At 43.3% G+C, this 13,162-nt stretch overlaps 1 protein-coding gene across 1 annotated transcript in view; it reads left to right on the top strand.

Annotated features, from left to right (window-relative positions):
• PDCD1 (programmed cell death 1) overlaps positions 1–13,162 on the top strand; it is a 54,209-nt gene that overhangs the window by 23,459 nt on the left and 17,588 nt on the right. Inside the window, exon 3 of the mRNA XM_073673111.1 lies at positions 12,536–12,697. Coding sequence (XP_073529212.1) covers positions 12,536–12,697 — 162 coding nt within the window. The remainder of the gene's footprint in view (positions 1–12,535; positions 12,698–13,162) is intronic.

Here is a 13,162-nt window from a genome sequence, read left to right as displayed (position 1 = left end):
CTATTACCGCAGATTCATCCCCGGTTTCACCAAAAAGGCAGCTCCTATGCAGGACCTCCTGGTAGGCCAGTCCCGGAAGGCCAAGAACCAGAAGCCGCCCTTCAAATGGGAGAAGTTAGAAGAAGAGTCCTTCCGCCAGCTGAAGATGGCCCTCACGGGGGATGAAATCCTGGCGTACCCTGATTACAGCCAGCCCTTTATCCTCTACACCGACGCAAGTAACATCGGGCTAGGAGCCGTACTGTCCCAGATCCAGCAGGGGAAAGAACGAGTAATCGCTTACGCTAGCCGAAAACTGCGATCCACCGAAAGAAACCCTGAGAATTACAGCTCATTTAAGCTAGAGTTCCTGGCAGTGGTGTGGGCAGTCACCGAACGCTTTAAGCACTACCTCGCTTCTTCCCGGTTCACCGTGTACACGGATAACAACCCGTTGACACACCTGGACACGGCAAGACTCGGTGCCCTAGAGCAGAGATGGATGGCCCGTCTGTCCAACTACGAGTTCACAATCAAATACCGGGCAGGACGCTCCAATACCAACGCGGACGCCCTGTCCAGGATGCCAAACCTACCGGACGTAGGAGAAGATCCAGAGGGACTGGAAGAAGTCGAACTCCCCGCGTTCCACCGTCATGGGACTATCCAGTATTCCCATCGGGTAAGGAGTAAGCAAGCCGCTACGTTTAACCCCTTGCCTCACTACAACTGGGAGGAAACGCAAGACAGTGACCCTGCCGTCCGGCTGGTGAAGGAGATGCTGACTCGGCCAGAGGCTCGCCTTGACCCAGACGCTCCGGAGGAAGCCAAGCAACTGTGGGCTGAGAAGAGTCGACTATTCCTTTACAAAGGGAAGTTGTGCCGCAGAATGGTTAACTCCCGGACGCATGAACTAATCTGGCAAGTAGTGGTGCCACGGAGAGACGCAGCCATGGTGATGGAAGCATACCACGACGGGGCTGGACACTTCGGATGGAAGAAGCTGGAGTTCCTGCTGCGTGGGCGGTTCCACTGGGTAGGCATGAGGGGAACCATCGAGAGGTGGTGCAGAGACTGTGGCCCGTGCAACCTAAGAAGGAAGGACCGTGCCAGCCAGAAGACTCCCCTGCAGTCCATCGTCACCCGGCAGCCGTTGGAACTGGTAGCCTTGGATCATGTAAAACTGACCCCAAGCAGAAGTGGCTACGTCTACGCGTTAACCATTGTGGATCATTACTCCCGGTTCTTGGTTGTCGTCCCCGTTAAGGACTTAACGGCTCAAACAGCAGCTAGAGCCTTCCAGCAGCACTTCTGCCGCCCACACGGGTACCCGGACCAAGTGCTGACGGACCAGGGACCTGCCTTTGAAGCGGAGGTCTTCCAGGAATTCTGCAATCTGTATGGCTGCCGGAAGATAAGGACGACACCCTATCATCCGCAAACTAATGGACTTTGTGAGAAAATGAACCAGGTGGTAATGGATCTCCTGAAAACGTTGCCCCTGGAAGAACGCAGTCTGTGGCCTGAGAAGCTGCCCGATCTGGTGGACCTATACAACCACATCCCGGTAGGTTCCACCAACTGTACCCCGGCTTACCTAATGAGGGCGAGACCTGGTAAGTTACCTGTTGACCTGGAAATGGGAGTCCTGACACCCGAGGACACTTCACCAGAGGCAGACTGGGACACAGAGAGGCAGCAGCAGTACCGGAAAGTACAGGAGAGCGTGGAGCGAAGTCTCTGTCAGGCTAGGGAAAGACAAGAGAAAACTTACAACCAGTATGCTCCCGCTGTTCCCCTGGTACCCGGAGAGCAGGTCTTGAAGAGGAAAAGACGGCTCCACAAGTTGGACGACCAGTGGGAGAAGGACCCGTACACCGTACTGCCCTCAAGCCACGAGAACCCGAAAGTCTGTACCATCAGTAAAGACGGAGGGGAGACCATAGCCATTGTATCCCGGGATCACCTGAAGAAGTGTCCTGAACAGCTACGGAACCCTGAAGAGGAACAAGAAGACCATCGACCCGTAGAGGAAAGGGAAGATATGGTTAGTACTGTGCTCGGAGACTTCCCTCGGTCCTGGACTCAAGTCAATGGTGCAGTTGTGGTACCCGTCCTCACGTTCCTCCAACCAGCATCCCAAGTGCCTACGGAGCAACAGGTAGAGCTGGAAGAGCAGCCGGTCCAGGAGGCAGAAGACTCCACACAAGCAGAACAGGAGGATCAACCCTCTGCTTATAGTGAGCCTGCCGTACCCCTAGTGAGCCAAAGAGCCGGTAGACAGCTGCCCAGTTTACCCTTGACAGCTCCTACACCCTGTAGTTCAGGGCTAGACAGTCAGCTCCGTAGGTCCACTAGGGCCACTAGAGGCCAGTTACCCGCACGTTGGAGGATTTGAAGTGTATAAATTGTTTTATTTGTGGTTACCTGTTTTTCTTGTTGCTTGTGTATAATCATGTGTTTCTAGTTATTTATAGGAGTCCTTGGTGGATTTACCGGGAATCCTTGTACATGGTTGGAGCGTAACCTAGGAATGGACTAAAGACTGTTAAGGACTCGGGGCAGGACAGACCCCTACCTGGTTACGTCTCCCTGTTTTGGTGAAATGGACACCTTGCTTTTCTTCAAAAACTGCACCCGGTTGCGGACACGCCATGACCATCTTTATATGTTTTTCTTATTGTACTATTATTGTTTATACCTTGTTATGTTTAAAAATATGTTTAGTCCCGGAGTACTAAATTTCACTAGGGGGGAATGTGGCATCCCAGGGGTCTGGTTTCCACAGTAACAGCAATGTTATGTCTGAGAGCAGGTGGGAGGTCTCTTGGTCAGGAATCCTATGCATGCCACACCTCCTGCCCAGTCCTGGGAGGGGAAGGACTTCCCCTATATAAACCTAGGGCTGAGGCAGGGTTAGTGAGTAGAGAAGAAGTAGAGACAGAGAAAAGAAGCAGATATAGGAAAAGAACATCAGGAGCTCTGTGGGAGCAGTGCTATAAGGAGTCAGGGGCTGGCAGCTGTGGGGACTAATCCTTACCCAGCAGCAGAAACCGCCCGGCAGGGGATTTCAGGTCCTCTGGCCAAGGAACCCGAAGGCACGGTCACACGCGTGGGACCAGCACCGCCGTCGTGGAGCGGACGCCACTAGAAGGCCCCGAGTCACCGGCCATACGGGTGAGCACCACACGGTACACTCAGGGACGTGGACTACTTATACCCGCCTCTAGCAAGGTAGCCAGAAGAGTACAGTCAGTTTGGGAGGCCTACAACTCCGCCTGGCCAGGGGAGATCCCATCTGCTCAAGGACTGACCAGGCCCCGATCGCTAGCCAGTACTCCGGGAGGGTCTATCTTTATCACCAGTAAAGACCCTGAATTACACCGCATCGTCTCTGAGTGATTCCTGCTACCCCATCATCCACGTCGGCTGCCCTGAGGCCATACCCCTCCCGTTGGGGGTGATACTATCACGCTGCACAATCCTACCACCGGCCTCAGCGGTCTGCCCTGCAGCGGCAGCTCCTTCGCTGCATTCAACGGGTGGCGTAGTCGTCCAACATCTACCGCTAATACAGCGCCACTTAGTCTGACTCCCTGGGCACGGACCGGGTCACCGCCACGAGACTACAACCCTCAACAGATCCGGCTCCGGGTAAGCTCCCGCGTGCGCAACGCTGCGCGACACAGGCCCAGGGGTGCGTCATAACCATTTTCGAAACTACACCCCAGAAGGAATTTATCTAGAGGTATGGTGAGCACCTTGAACCTGCAAGTGCTACACAGAATTTTATAATGTGAGCCGTGAAAATATAAAATAACATTTTTCCCACAAAAATTTTGCTTTAGCCCCAAGTTTTTGATTTTCACAAGGGTAAAACAGGAGAAAACAAATAATACAATTTGTTATGCAATTTTTCCTGAGTACACAAATAACCCATATGTGGTAAAAAATACTTTTGAGGCACAGTATGAAGCTCAGAAGGGAAGGAGCACCAGATTTTGCAGCAGATTTTGCTGTTATATTTTACAGGTGCCATGTCACATTGGCAGAGCCTCTGAGATGCCAGAACAGCAGAACCCTCCCATAAGTGACACCATTTTACAAACTACACCTCTCAATCAATTTATCCAAGGGTGCAGTGATCATATTGACACCACTAGTATGAAACAGAACCTTATACCATTAGGTGGTCAAGAAAAGTAATTACATTATTATCACAATAAGTTTGTTTTCACCCCAGATTTTACATTTTCACATGGGGAAATCGGTAAAAATGGCACAAAAATGTGTCACACACTTTCTGCTGAACGTGGAAATACCCCACATGTGTCTGTACAGTACTGCTTAGCCACACAGCGAAACTCGGGAGGGAAGGAGCTGTTTAACTCTTGGAGCACAGATTTTTCTAGAATAGTTTGCAGACTCCATATACAGAGCCCCTAAGTGCCAGAAAATCAGAATCCCCCTCAAGTGACTCCATTTTGGAAATTATACCCCTCTGGGAATTTATCTTCAGGTGTGGTGACAATTTTGAATCCATGGGTGTTTTCCATAAACAAACAGCAATAAATGCTGAGTGAAAATTGCAAATCTGCCATTGTAGTGCCCAGTAGGTTGTAATGCCCAGTGGATTATAGTGCCCATACATTGTGCCCAGCTCGTGCTTCTGGAGATATGAACCCCGTAAATTAAGCGGGCTCTCATCGCTACAGTGCTGACAAATATGTGGATGCTAAATGTGGTTTAGGCACATTGTGTGGCTTAGAAGAAGGGAGGCATTTTGGATTTGGGAGCGCAGAGTTCACTGGATTTCTTTTTAGAGGAACCATTTTGCTTTTCCAGAGCCTTTGTGCTACCAGTAACGTGGAAACCCCCTATACTTCCATTAACAGATGACAGACCTGAGTAGGAACTTGCTTTTTTCCTGGATTGAGTTGAACTTTTGTTGGAATCATATTGGATCACATTTATCCTGCACTCTGCGCTGAGCACTTTTATTGGGGTTTCCCTCTAAATCTCTGAATGTTGTGATTCAGATGAAATCCCTGAGGGATCCATTCACTAATGAGGCAGCCGAGTTACTCTGGACCGTGTCTGGTCTCTGTTCAGTTGTGTCCTTCTTCTCAGAGGTGCACGAAATGCGTAGAGTGCAGGATAAATGTAAGCCAAGCCTTACTTATCTTTGGGAGGCAGAATAAACAAATCAACAGCAGGTCAATAGTTGGTTTTGTTTTTATGCCATTTGCCGTGTTGTATAAGTGATAAGGCTTTATTCTTGGGGTCGGTGCGATATTACAGCGATACCAGAATTATATCGTTTTTTTATGTTTCGCTACTGTCACAGACTAAAAAACATTTTTTTTTTCAAAAACAACTTTTTGCATCGCCATATTTTGAGAGCTATAGTTTTTCTATATTTCTGCCGACAGTCATGTGAGGGCTTGTTTTTTTTGCGGGATTAGTCAGAGTTTTTATTGGTACAATTTTCGGGCACATAACATTTTTTGATCGCTTTCTATTCCGATTTTTGGGAGGCAGAATGAACTAAAACCAGCAATTCAGGAATTGCTTTTTGCTTTTTTTTATGCCATTTACCGTGTGGTAAAAGTCATTAGGCCGCTTTATTCTTCAGGTTAGTACAATTACAGCAATACCACATGTGTGTCTTGTTTTCTGTTTTGCTGCATTTACACAATAAAAACATTTTTTTTTTTTAAAAAAGAATTTTTTTTGCATCGTTATATTCCGAGAGCTATAGCTTTTTATTTCTCCACTGATGGAGGTCTATGGCAGCTTGGTTTTTAAGGGGCAAGATAATGTTTTTATGATATCATTTTTATTTACATTTGTCATTTTGATCGTGTTTTATTCCATTTTTTGTTTGGCGGTATGATGAAAAAGCATTGATTTTTTTGCCATGGTTTTTATTATATTTTTTTACAGTGCTCACTGAACGGGTTAAATAGTGTGACCGTTTCATAGATGCGGTCGTTCTGGACTTGGCTATACCAAATATGTGTACTTTTTTATGTTTTGCTTCTTTTACACAATAAAAACACTTTTTTAGAAAAAATAATTTTTTATTTCTCTGCTGACTGAGCTGTATGGTGACCTGTTTTTGCGGGATGAGATGACTTTTTTAGCTAGATACAAATATCCAGCGAGGAAGAAGGGCCTGCACTTCGAGCTCCTTATAAAATTTCCATTTATTCTGAATCAGGTTAAAAAACAAAAGTCCATTGCACGTAAAAACCATACAAGTCAGTCCATCATGATTGAACATCCAATATGTTTCTCTATTCAAAATCTTTCGACTATAGTTACCGCCTCTCAATGGTCTTTTTATTTTCTCTATCCAACGGAATTTAAGTGCTGAAGTGTCTCCCCTATGTTTTAATGAGAAGTGTCTAGACACTGCTGACACATTTAATTTCAATCCACCTGTGGCATCTGACATGTGTCTCCTTATTCTCCGTTTTAGGGGACCTGTGGTACATCCGATATATTGGAGTTTACAAATTATGCATTCAATCAAATAAACTAGGCCTGCAGTGTTGCAATTTATAAAATCAGTAATGGGAAATGTTTTACGTGTATTAATGGAAGTAAAATCCTTACTCTTAACTGCATGATTGCATCTAATGCCAACATTCTGTCGGCATTTGAAGAATCCAGTAGTTTTTAACCAATTTATTTTTCCTTATTTTTATCCGTCACAAATAAGCTAGGTGATACCATAGAGCCTATTGTAGGAGCTTTCCTCGCTGAAAATTGGGTAACATTATTTTCCAGAACTTTTTTTTACCAGTTTGTCTTGATGTAAAATTGGAGTATAAGTATTTAGGACTTTAACAATTTTTCCAAAATCCTCACTATATTCTGTCGTAAAATGAATATAGTTATTTCTCAGTTTATTTGGAATGGTTTTATCACGATTTTCCTCAAGTAAATATTTCCTGTTCATTTTCATCACTTTTTTTTGGCAGATTTTAGAAGTCTATTAGTATAACCTCTCCTCCTTAGACTTTCACATTTTTTATCAAGCTCTTTATCCATCTCATTAACTTCCAAACAATTTCTCTTTATACGTACCAACTCTCCAGTTGGTATATTATGTGTGACATGGTGTGGGTGACAGGTGTTGTATTTTAGAACTGAATTAGTATCCGTATCTTTTTTATATGGCAGAACAGAGATACATTTCGACCCCCTGCCAGTGCGAAGGATGACGTCCAGGAAGCTAATTTCTGATTCATTAAATTTGTATGTGAATTTCAAATTAAAACTGTTCATATTTAAAAAATTTCCAAAATCTTCTGCTTCCTTTTTGTCACCCCCCCACACACCAGCAGGAGGTCATCAATGTATCTCCCATACCATATTATTTTTAATAGAAAAGGGTTGTTGTCAACAAAAATAATTAACTCTTCGCAGTATGCCATTGTTAAATTGGCCAATGCAGGGGAGAATTTCCCTCCCATACTCACACCTTGCTTTTGTATAAAGAAATGTCCGTCAAAGGACTTTTTCAGCTATGCCATTTTTATTTACATTTGACTTTTTGATCATATTTTAATCCGCTTTTTGTTCGGTGGTATGATGAAAAAGCATAATTTTTTGCTACTTTTTTATGGTGTTCTCTAAAGTGGTTAACTAATGTGACAGTTTTATAGATCAGGTCTTTTCGGATGCGGCAATACCAAATATGTGTACTTTGTTTATTTTTGTTTTTACATTAATATACCGTATATACTCAAGTATAAGCTGAGTTTTTCAGCCCATTTTTTAGGCTGAAAAGGCCCCCCTCGGCTTATACTCTGGTATATACTCGAGTATATACATAGTCCGGTGTTGGATAGTGGGGGGTGGTTGCGGCAGCGGAGGAGTGGGGCACACGCAGTTGCCGGCTGCTGCAGCTACCACCATGGGTGTGGAGAAGGGTGAATATGCATTCTCTTTAGTAGCGGGCACACAAGATCACTGAGCGCTGCTGACACTGTGCGCACGACATTAAAGAACAGGGATATTCACTCTTCTCCACGCACATAGTCCCGGCGTGGAGAGGAGTGAATATCCCCGCAGCTCACTGCGGCGTCTGAGGGCATATGGCAGTGACGTAATGCGCTGCTCAGATGCGGAGGCGAGCTGCTGCTGGCAGAACAGGAGCAGCGCTGGAGAAGAGGGAAGGAAGGTCAGTATGAGTGTTTATTTTTTTAATGTGTGCAGTGATGGGGGCCATGCAAACCAGAATAGGAGGGCCATATATACCAGGATTGGGATGAGGGGGCCATGCATAGAAGGATTGGAGATGAGGGGTGCCATACATAACCAGCATTGAGGATGAGGGGGCCATGCATACTAGGATTAAGGATGAGCGGGCCATGCATGTCAGGATTGGGGATGAGGGGGCCATGCATATCAGGATTGGGGATGAGGGGGCCATGCATATCAGGATTGGGGATGAGGGAAGCCATGCATTCGAGGATTGGGGATGATGGGGCCATGCATACCAGGATTGGGGATGAGGGGGGCCATGCATACCAGTATTGGGGATGATTGGGCCTTGTATACCAAGATTGGGGATGAGGGGTGCCATGCATACCAGGATTGGTGATGATGAGGTCATACATACCAGGATTGGGTTAAGGGGAGCCATGCATACCAGGATTGGGGATGATGGAGCCATGCATACCTGGATTGGGGATGAGGGGTGCCATGCATACCAGTATTGGGGATGATGGGGCCATGCATACCAGGATTGGGGATGAGGGGGCCATGCATACCAGGATTGGTGTTGAGTGGGCAATACTTACCAGGATGGGGAAATTTACCAGTAGCTGCTGCCTTTCCCACCCTAGGTTTGTACTTGAGTCAAAATGTTTTCCCAGTTTTTTGTGGTAAAATTAGGTGCCTCGGCTTATATTAGGGTTGGTTTATACTTGAGTACATACGGTATGTATTTATTGGTATAATATGTTTACATTTTTTTGTTCTTTACTTTATGTTTTTTTTTAAATATTTTTACAATTTTTTAAAACTTTTTTTTAACTCTTTTTATATTGTCCCAGGATGGAACAACAACTTTCCCTTCCCTGACTGCTATTCTAATACTCTGCAATACTTTAATACTTTTGCATTGAAAACCAACGAAAAAAATCTGAAAAAAAAGGTCAATGAAACAATAATGTAGTGAAAATATCAAAAAACTTTATTGAATACACAAGTGGGTGTGTGGTGGCTCAATGAGAGACAGGCAAGCACACAATGTTAAAAAACAATACAATTATTAATATAAACATGATTGTAGAACTTTCAAAGTAATTGATAAATGTACAGATACCTGGGCATGCATAATATATCTCAAGCAAGAAAGTTCACAATAAGGGGCAAATAACCTATATGATGGTCAACACATAAGATAAAATGCTAGAGTCCTGGTATAGATATGTAAATATCCAAACTGGCCCTTGTATGCTATAATAACTAAAATGTAATAAGTACACCAAACTATTATATTGAAGGAGATGAATCAAAAAGATACTACCTAGAGTGAGGAAAATGAAAATGGATAAGTAGTGTAATCACATATGCAGCAGTTCAACATGCACACAAAAGAATCAATGTGTGTATCACTTAATAATTAGGGATCATCGGGCCCGTGGAAGTTCGGGTTATGGTACCCAACCCGATCTTTATTCCAATTCCAAAGTTTGTTTCGGGTACCAGAACTGTACCTGAACTTGAACCAGAACCCAAGCCTCATTGAAAACAATGTGGACCCTAACATTTGATCTTGAAAATCTCTCTCTTTCCTCCGGAATTCCGAACATTTCAATGGACTTTCAGGAGAAGTTCGTGTTTGGCGTTTAGCATCGGACACTTGCCGCCCGGAACAAACCGCAAAATTTTAAGTTCCGTTTCGTTCTTCTCAACTAATAATTCAGCTACAGATAGTAATAGCGCAATTTTAAAAATGTGAAGAAAAACTTTATTTGGAAAAATAGTCAACTCACAGATACTAAAGCTGTATTAACTTGTTAGGGTATAGGGAACAAAAAGTAGTGTGCTACCACCATGATAAAGATGAGGACAATTGAATTGGATATAAGTAGTCAACTAACAATCGGTATTGCTAAGTCACTTATCCCATCTGCAGGACATTGCAGAAGCTTAGATGTCCATGGTTACCACCACTAACAACTAAGTAACTAACTGTCACTATATGAGAGGTAGTAACCATGGATACCTAAGATACTGCAATGCCTTACACATGGGGTAAGCGACTTAACAAATAAGAACTATACTACATGTTTAATTGGAGGTATTTGCTAATATTATCATTATTATTATTATTACACCTACAGTGGTGGCCAAAAGTATTGGCACCCCTGCAATTCTGTCAGATAATACTCAGTTTCTTCCTGAAAATGATTGCAATCACAAATTCTTTGGTATTATTATCTTCATTTAATTTGTCTTCAATGAAAAAATACAAAAAAAATTGTCCTAAAGCCAAATTGGATACAATTCCACACCAAACCTAAAAAGGGGGTGGACAAAAGTATTGGCACTGTTTCAAAAATCATGTGATGCTTCTCTAATTCGTGTAATTAACAGCACCTGTAACCTACCTGTGGCATCTAAGAGGTGTTGGCAATAACTAAATCACACTTGCAGCCAGTTAACATGGATTAAAGTTGACTCAACCTCTGTCCTGTGTCCTTGTGTATACCACATTGAGCATGGAGAAAAGAAAGAAGACCAAAGAACTGTCTGAGGACTTGAGAAACCAAATTGTGAGGAAGCATGAGCAATTTCAAGGCTACAAGTCCATCTCCAAAGACCTGAATGTTCCTGTGTCTTCCGTGTGCAGTGTCATCAAGAAGTTTAAAGCCCATGGCACTGTGGCTAACCTCCCTAGATGTGGATGGAAAAGAAAAATTGACGAGAAATTTCAATGCAAGATTGTGCAGATGGTGAATAAAGAACCTCGCCTAACATCCAAACAAGTTCAAGCTGCCCTGCAGTCCGAGGGTACAACAGTGTCAACCCGTACTATCCGTCGGCGTCTGAATGAAAAGGGACTGTATGGTAGGATACCCAGGAAGACCCCACTTCTTACCCCGAGACATAAAAAAGCCAGGCTGGAGTTTGTCAAAACTTACCTGAGAAAGCCTAAAACGTTTTGGAAGAATGTTCTCTGGTCAGATGAGACAAAAATAGAGCTTTTTGGGAAAAAGCAGAGCGTACAGGAAAAAAAAGAGGCATTCAAAGAAAAGAACACGGTCCCTACAGTCAAACATGGCGGAGGTTCCCTGATGTTTTGGGGTTGCTTTGCTGCCTCTGACACTGGACTGCTTGACCGTGTTCATGGCATTATGAAGTCTGAAGACTACCAACAAATTTTGCAGCATAATGTAGGGCCCAGTGTGAGAAAGCTGGGTCTCCCTCAGAGGTCATGGGTCTTCCAGCAGGACAATGACCCAAAACACTTCCAAAAGCACTATAAAATGGTTTGAGAGAAAGCACTGGAGACTTCTAAAGTGGCCAGCAATGAGCCCAGACCTGAATCCCATAGAACACCTGTGGAGATCTCAAAATGGCAGTTTGGAGAAGGCACCCTTCAAATATCAGGGACCTGGAGCAGTTTGCCAAAGAAGAATGGTCTACAATTCCAGCAGAGCATTGTAAGAAACTCATTGATGGTTACCGGAAGCAGTTGTTCGCAGTTATTTTGGCTAAAGGTTGTGCAACCAAGTATTAGGCTGAGGGTGCCAATACTTTTGTCTGGCCCATTTTTGGAGTTTTGTGTGAAATGATCAATGATTTGATTTTTGCTTCATTCTCTTTTGTGTTTTTTTCATTGAAGACAAATTAAATGAAGATAATAATACCAAAGAATTTGTGATTGCAATCATTTTCAGGAAGAAACTGAGTATTATCTGACAGAATTGCAGGGGTGCAAATACTTTTGGCCACCACTGTACTACATATTGGCATAGGATCTTGAAGATAGGAATACCCCTTAAACAACACAACGCTAATTGTTTAACTCCTAGTTTGAACCTGTGGCAATTAGCAAAACATGCAAACAGTCCACACTTGAACAAGACTAGTTATTCCAAAATCTACAGGTGCCGTAGGAGCAGCTTTAACAATTTTGTGAGGGTTCTTACTATGCATTAAACTGGGAACATCAAATTTTGTGCAAGTTTTAAAGGGATTGTCTCAGAGCAGGCATGAAAGGCATCTCTGTAAGAACCATCATAAAATACATTTAGCAGTGGTCTGACTTCTGTTGACCACCACTAGTATTAGAAAAAAGTGCAGTGTCACTTTATTGGCTGTCGACTCTGCTCAGCTTTTACCAGTGGCCACTTGGTCAGCCATTGACTATAATGGACCGACCATATGACCTTTGGATAAAAAGGTATGCCCCCAATGTGTAAGACAACTCTTTCAAGGAATTCTTATAATCAGCTTATGACTATGACTAAGTTTGAATTGAATTGTTTCCTTTAAAATAGTAATATAAAGGTATGTTTTCTTCCAGCAGGTTTCCCAAGTGCAGTGACTGATACAACTAGTACTAGAAACTTATCTGAAGATAACCCAAATTCACAAAAAATGTCAATCATTTCTACTTCATTTGTTCTGACTCTTATCTTGCTTCTAGCAATTGGCTCTGCTATCATTTTAATTTGGTACAAGAAACGTAAGTATTACAATATCTTATAGCTATATACAACCCCTGGCAAAAAAAATGGAATCACCGGGCTCGGAGGATGTTCATTCAGTTGTTTAATGTTGTTGAAAAAAAGCAGATCACAGACATGGCACAAAACTAAAGTCATTTCAAATGGCAAATTTATGGCTTTTAGAAACTCTAAAAGAAATCAAGATAAAAAATGTGGTACTTAGTAATTTTTTTCAGACCAAGCAAAGGGAAAAAATTATGGAATCACTCAATTCTGAGGATAAAATTATGGAATCATAAAAAACAAACACACAAAAGAACACTCCAATACATCACTAGTATTTTGTTGAACCAACTCTGGCTTTAATAACAGCTTGCAGTCTCTGAGGCATGGACTTAATGAGTGACAAACAGTACTCTTCATCAATCTGGCTCCAACTTTCTCTGATTGCTGTTGCCAGATCAGCTTTGCAGGTTTGAGCC

This window comes from Phyllobates terribilis, unplaced genomic scaffold, assembly GCF_046119375.1.
Source record: "Phyllobates terribilis strain yellow unplaced genomic scaffold, ASM4611937v1 Scaffold_3__8_contigs__length_932513732, whole genome shotgun sequence".
Taxonomy (NCBI): domain Eukaryota; kingdom Metazoa; phylum Chordata; class Amphibia; order Anura; family Dendrobatidae; genus Phyllobates; species Phyllobates terribilis.
The sequence above is the reverse complement of the archived record's forward strand: the minus strand, read 5'-3'. Positions and strand labels throughout refer to the sequence as shown.